This window comes from Grampus griseus, assembly GCF_964374135.1.
Source record: "Grampus griseus genome assembly, chromosome: 20".
NCBI classification, from domain to species: domain Eukaryota; kingdom Metazoa; phylum Chordata; class Mammalia; order Artiodactyla; family Delphinidae; genus Grampus; species Grampus griseus.
Window position 1 is genome coordinate 30,592,924 of NC_139014.1, and position 6,560 is coordinate 30,599,483.

A 6,560-nucleotide genomic window follows, 5' to 3' on the forward strand; every position below is an offset into this window, starting at 1 on the left:
AGTATGACTGCTGGGACAAAAGGTTATCCTGAGAGGATACTTCCCCAGATTTTTGAGTTTCCTTCTCGGAATTTGTTTGTTCCGGACACTTTCACTTTTCAAGCTCTAAGGAACAGCTAGCTAGCGACGCCTCCCGGGGAGAAAACCCTAGCTGCCCGCAGCATCCCTATTAGAGCGCACGCAGGTGGCGCTCCAGGGCCAAAGGGTTTAGTGGGGAGCGCTAAACAGTAGGAGACGGAGGACGGAGGCTTGGGCTCTAGGGTGACCCTGGGCGGGTGACGTTCCTCCCCGGGCCTCGGTTTCCTTCCGCGCAGCCTTTGACTCCAACCAAAATTAGGTGCAGCCCGTACCTAGAGCTGGTGACCTCTTATCTCTGCCTTACGAATTCCTAGACTAGTTGGCTCTCCCAGGACCTAGGCTGCGCCTCCCTCCTCCCTCCCCATCGTCTTCCCTCCGCACGGCCCGGTCTTCTTGGGCGGAGTTGGCTCAATAAGGCCAGGGAGGGTAAAGCAACCACCACAATTAACCACTCCCCTGGATCGGTCATTTATTGCTTCTGCCGGGCTTTGGCTCGCTCCCTCCCTGGCGGCTCGGCTATCGAGTGCTCCTGTCTGAACCTGGCGTGTAGCCGATGGCGTGCCGATGCGGCCATCCTTTGCTTCTGCCTGGCTCCGCCCTCCCGTTGGGGCCGGGGCGGTAGCCCAGCGATCCGCGGCTCGGCCCGCGACTTACAGTCACTTTGCCTGCTGTGGGCGCTTCCGGTTCCGGTACGAGGAACCGCACGGGATCCGAGGCGCCGGGCATGTCGGGGAGCCGCCTGGAAACCGTGGGGAGCATTTTCTCGCGGTGCGTGCTCGGAGCCGGGGTGGGCCGAGGGCGCCTCCCCTTTTTACGCCCTTTCTTGGGTGGGTCTGAGCCCGGCCAGGCCTTTCTTGTGCTCTCTCCTGTTTCTGAAGAATTGTGCTTGACTACGTCACCCCTTGAATTTCTTAGCTCTCATGTTCAAGATCGCACCTGTCCGCTCCCCGAGTGGAGGTCTCTAGGAAGAGGAAGGGAGGAAGGGGCTGATGGGCCTGGCGGGACCGTCTTTGCATTTTCCTTGACGGGACGGGGATGGGGCGAGGGGGGTGGGACGCACGTAAGAAGGTGGAAGATTAACTCCCGAGCACTGTTAGGTTGGTTTGGAATATGGAAACATCTTACCTGTAGGTAGGGGACTTCTTGCTCTGCCCTCCTTCCGGGTGTCTTCCGGACTCTGTGACCCCGCCGGTGTCCCGGGCTGCGGCTACACTGATTCACTGACTGACCTTGGTTTTAAATTAATTAATTAATTTTTGGCTGCAGTGGGTCTTCTTGCTGTGCGCTGGTCTTTTTCTAGTTGCGGCGAGCAGGGGCTACTCTTCGTTGTGGGAAGCGGGCTTCTCATTGCGGCGGCTTCTCTTGTTGCGGAGCATGGGCTCTAGGCGCCCGGGCTTCAGTAGTGTGGCACGTGGGCTCAGTAGTTGTGGCTCGCAGGCTCTAGAGCGCAGCCTCAGTAGTTGTGGCACAGGGCTCAGCTGCACCGCAGCATGTGGGATCTTCCCGGACCAGGGCTCGAACCCGTGTCCCCTGCATTGGTAGGCGTATTCTTAACCACTGTGCCACCAGGGAAGCCCTCTAATCTTCGTTCTTTACCCTTCCTTCAGGACGCGGGACCTGATGCGGGCTGGTGTGTTGAAGGAGAAGCCCCTCTGGTTTGACATATATAATGCCTTCCCGCCACTGAGGGAGCCGGTCTTCCGAAGGCCCCGCTTGCGATACGGCAAAGCGAAAGCTCACATCCAGGACATTTTCTACCACGAGGATCGGATTAGAGCGTGAGTGCCGGGCCCGTATGGTGGACAGGAGGCTGCAGAACTTTAGAAGGAAAGGTTTAGCCAGCAGTCTGACAAATAGGAATTGAGTCTGGGCTTGCTCTGTGGAGCCGGTCTTGTCTATCTAGCCGGATTAGGGAATCAGAGCCCCTCACCCATGTGAGAGAAGCAGAAGTTCAGAGAAGTAGAATCTGGAGCCCAACAACTGACTGATCATTGCAATGATAGCTACCTGTTTCTGCACATCTGTTTGGTGGCTGGCACCGTGTTAAGCCCTTAACCAGCGTTATCTCATTTAGGTCTTACTTCAACCCTGCAGGGTCGGTCGGTATCCTTGTCTCCATTTTAGTCATGAGAACAATGAGGCTCAAGGTCAGCTTACTGGGAGTTCACTGACAAAGCCCTTTCCCTCAAATACGGATGTCAGTTTTTAGTATCCAGAGTGTGTACAGTTTCTTTTGTCTTTAAATGTTAAGATCAGAGATTGTGCCTAATTGAAATTAATACATATACCTTATTCTTATCCCTATTCCTGGATGTAAGAAAACAATTTATAAAGTCATTTTCTCTATTGAGGTCCAGGCACCTTTCACTTGACGAATCTTTTTTTTTTTTTTCTCCCATGACACTCCTTTGAGGTAGGAGAACAAGTATGTTCTGGCTCTGCTTGTAAATTTTCAGAGATCTTTGGGGCATTAAATACTTCTTCAGTAGTTTTCTGCTCAGGTCCATTGCATGCTCTCGGTCAGGATGCTTTCAAGGTCATTTACATATTAAAATCATTTGTGCTTCTGTGTGCGTAGCAGTGGAACTGGGTGATGGTCACTGGAGAATGTGGAATATTTTACTGCTTCCTCTTCTATTGCCGTTAAGGCCAAAATAATAACACCTTATACTTAAATCGTTTTTTGAACCTTTATCTTTTTGGCCTTTTTTTTTTTTTTTTTTTGGTGTTTTTGATATTTTTAAGAACTTAAAACAACAAAATAAATTTCAGGTTTATCAAAACTTAAATGTAATAAGTGAAGTCCTAAAAGTTCTAGAAGAAACTATGGGGTAATTTAAAAAATAATCTCTGTGATAAAAGCCTACCTAAGCATGATACAAAAACCCAGAAGCCATAGATGAAAATATTAAAATTTCTGCACACAAAAACTACCATAATCAAAATCAAAAGTCAGGTGACATACTGGGAAAAAATTTTGCAACATGTATGACAGAGGGCTAATTCCTGTTTATATTGCTATAAAGTTTGCTTATGAGTCAAGAGAAAGACCAAGAGGAAAAATAGGCAAAGAACGTGGACAGGTCACAGAAAAGGAAATTCATTTGCTTTTAAACATGAAAAGATGTTCAACCTGTTTCATAAGAAAAGCAAAACTACAATGAATTATAATATTTCACCTGTCAGATGGACAAAGGTCAAAACGTCAGGAGATACAATTAGGTGCGGGTGTATAGAAATAGGCGGTCTCCTGCCTTCCCGGTGTGAGTATAAGTTGGCACAGCCCCTTTGGCAAGCATTCTGGCAGTTTGCAAGGCCAAATTACAAAGGCACATACCTTGACCCAGCAATACCATTTTTATGAAATTATTCCACAGGCTTATTTGCACAGTACACTAAGAAATATAGATAAAGGTAATCATTGCAACACTGTCTAAAGTAGCAAAGGACTAGAAACAATCTACATGCCCTGATTTGAAATGATCTCTGAGAAATATTAAGTAAAAAGGAAAGATGTGTTTACTATCCTTGGGGTTAAACAGCGTGGCTGGGGACAGGGAATGATAGATGCATGTATGGTTGTATAGTGGTAGAACATTCCTGGGTGGATACACAAGAAACGGGTTAGCGTTGCTTAAGGGGAGGGGAGCTGGGAGTTTAGGGTGCAGAGGTGAGGAGGAGTGTTACTTTTCACTGGATACCTTTCTGTAACATTTGATGTATTTACCATGTGCCTGCATTGCTTATTTAAAACGAACAAAAAAGGTCTGTAGGTCATGTTATACTCGGTTCCTCAGGGCCCAGCAGTTATTCTTTCCTCCATTCTTGGTCATGATCTATAACTGGAGATTTATATTGTGTTGTTTTGTACTTTCTAGGAAATTTTATTCAACCTATGGATCTGGTCCAAAAGCTTTTGATCTGTTCAATCCAAACTTCAAGTCTACCTGTCAACGGTAAGCCATTCCATAAGTCTTTGGTTACCTTTCTTTTTTTAGGATTTAGTTGTCAATTTGAGGGGTTTTGTTGCATTCCACTTGAGGAAAAAGATGTTCCTATAGGAAGATCTCCTTTTTTTTTTAATTAACTCTTTTTTAAAACCATAGGTCCTTGTTGGTTATCTGTTTTTTTTTTTTTTTTTTTTTTTTTTGGTTATCTGTTTTAAATAGAGCAGTGTGTACGTGTCAATCCCAAACTCCCTAGGAAGTTCTCTTAAGGGAATACTCAGGACTGTGTAATAGCATGTCTTGACGACTCTCAACATACAGACTGAAGATGTGACTGCTTGGAATTCTAGGTTTGTGGAGAAGTACATTGAGCTACAGAAACTTGGAGAAACAGATGAAGAGAAGTTATTTGTGGAAGCAGGGAAGGCTTTATTGGCAGAAGGTGTCATTTTAAGACGAGTAGGAGAGGCAAGGACTGTGAGTATTTTGTTAGCAAAACTGTTACTAGGATTGGTTGTCTGTTTGTCAGAGGTTAAAGGAAGGCTTGGTTTTCCTTCCCCAACCGTGGCTCCAGGTCAAATACCGTTAGATTGAATAGACTAGATTTTTGTGGTAAGGACTGTGGCTTGGAACAAGTGAGTTGTCACGAGGGCTTTTAAAATTGTGGTTCTGTAGAGACTTTTATCATGTTTATTATTCGTTGTAATCAAATTTGACCTGAGATATTAATGTTAGATTTTTGAGTCAGTGATAGAATGTGCTAGTCATATAGCTTCAGCTGATTGAGTGAAAGTCATAACATCTGTGTGACGTACTTATATCTGGTCTTTTAAGCAACAGGATGGTAGTCACATTTCCTGGAAATCTGAACCCATGGGTGTCGAGCCCCAGACTGCGTTGGAGGAGAACCAGTCTCTGAAAGAAGATCCACAGGCCCAGCATTTGGGGGCACCTGGAGAGCAGTCGACAGGCCTCTCACCTCCCTGAAGAATTGTATGCTGTGTACACTGACATCCAGACTGGATTCACTGTGTGAATGTTGTACTGTTTTTAACAGTTGAACTGTGTAAATGTTTCTCGATCTCTAAGGCATCACGTTTGCCTTCTCTTGGTTTCCACTTCCAGGTTGTCATAAAGCTCTGTATCATGGTTTGAAGAAGCAGTTATGTGAACTTTTATGTTAGGGCCGTATTAAACAAAGAATTCCTCGGTGCTTATAAAGTAAATTTACTTTAAAACTGTAAATAGCATGAGGAAACCTTTGTAAGTATTGTTTGAATGGGACTCAGTAGGTTTGCTTGGGGTTTTGTGTTCACATTTGATTCTCTGGTATGTTTCCCTTCTCTCTTTTTTTAATTTTTTTAATTTTTTTTGCGGTACGCGGGCCTCTCACTGCTGTGGCCTCTCCCACAGATTGTACACCTTGCACATGGTGCTCAGGTAATGGAAGGTCGATGAGTACATGAGGCAAAAGCCATTCTCAGCCATGCTGCTTCTCCCCCACGCCTTTATCACTGTTGTACAATTCCTCTTGTTTAGGGAATGCTTTACATTTAGATGGGGAAGTAAATTACATCCATTCGACATCAGGCAACCATTGGGTGCCAGATACCGGGCCTGGCCTTGGGAGGAAGACTGCGGCAGGTGGAGCAGTTGGTTCTGTTCTCAGAAGAGCGATCGTGGCTCCCTCATGCTCAGAAACCTTATCTTTCTGGGATTTAAAAGGTGGTTTCTTTTTTTAAAATTTTTATTTATTTATTTTTTTCCGGTACGCGGACCTCTCACTGCTGTGGCCTCTCCCGCTGCAGAGCACAGGCTCCGGACGCGCAGGCTCAGCGGCCATGGCTCACGGGCCCAGCCGCTCTGCGGCATGTGGGATCCTCCCGGACCGGGGCACGAACCTGTGTCCCCTGCATCGGCAGGCAGACTCTCAACCACTGCGCCACCAGGGAAGCCCAAGGTGGTTTCTTTGTCACAGAAATGAAGACGTTTAAAAAAATTATTTGTTGCATAATTAAACAAAAAGTTATACATGCTCATGGTTCAAAACTTGAAGGTGAAAAGTCAATCTTTCCACTCCTGTTCCCTGGCCCTCCCATTTTCCCTTCTCTGCGGCCACCACTACCACCTTTCTTTCCAGAAATAATTTTGAGTGTGTACAGGGGGACACAACGTATGCTGTTCTGTACCTTGTTTTCCACTTAATGTCTCAGAGATCCTTCGTATGGACGCGTAGCAAACCTTTAGGTTGAACCTCAGTGATCAAAACACAGTCAAAGGGAATGTCATTGTGAGCGGCTGGGTGGCGGCTGCCAGTTCCCACAGAGCCGGGTTGGGTTGCACGATATGAGGAGAGGTCTTCGTGCTGCGGGGCTGGGTTGGGAGCGTGCTCCCGCCTTCCCTGTCCCCCACCCCGAGCCAGAGAGAGAACCCAGGAGCCCCAGCGCCCCAAACAGAAGGATCCCTGAAGAGCCACCCCTCTCCCCACTGGCAGCTGCTAGGGGGGTGGGTGACCAAAGTCTAGGCTTCTGAGAA

General features: G+C 46.8%; 1 protein-coding gene across 2 annotated transcripts; it reads left to right on the plus strand.

Moving 5' to 3' along the window:
* The first annotated feature begins 695 nt into the window (after positions 1-695).
* On the plus strand, positions 696-6,162 carry MRPS23 (mitochondrial ribosomal protein S23). 2 transcript variants are annotated; one of them, XM_082678494.1, is made up of 5 exons: positions 696-846; positions 1,686-1,856; positions 3,957-4,034; positions 4,376-4,502; positions 4,866-6,162. In XM_082678494.1, the coding sequence occupies exons 1-5, from the start codon at positions 803-805 to the stop codon at positions 5,010-5,012; spliced, it is 567 nt and encodes a 188-aa protein (XP_082534620.1). In that variant the 5' UTR covers positions 696-802; the 3' UTR covers positions 5,013-6,162. The 2 variants fall into 2 exon arrangements, with proteins under 2 accessions (XP_082534620.1, XP_082534619.1); XM_082678493.1 differs by having other exon boundaries at positions 4,860-6,157.
* The last annotated feature ends 398 nt before the right edge of the window (positions 6,163-6,560 follow it).

Coding starts and splice junctions, on each gene's coding strand:
- MRPS23 (XM_082678493.1), top strand. CDS start 803: ATGTCGGGGAGCCGCCTGGAAACCGTGGGGAGCATTTTCTCGCG. Junction 847..1,685: donor GTGGGGAGCATTTTCTCGCG/GTGCGTGCTCGG, acceptor CCCTTCCTTCAG/GACGCGGGACCTGATGCGGG. Junction 4,503..4,859: donor GAGTAGGAGAGGCAAGGACT/GTGAGTATTTTG, acceptor TGGTCTTTTAAG/CAACAGGATGGTAGTCACAT.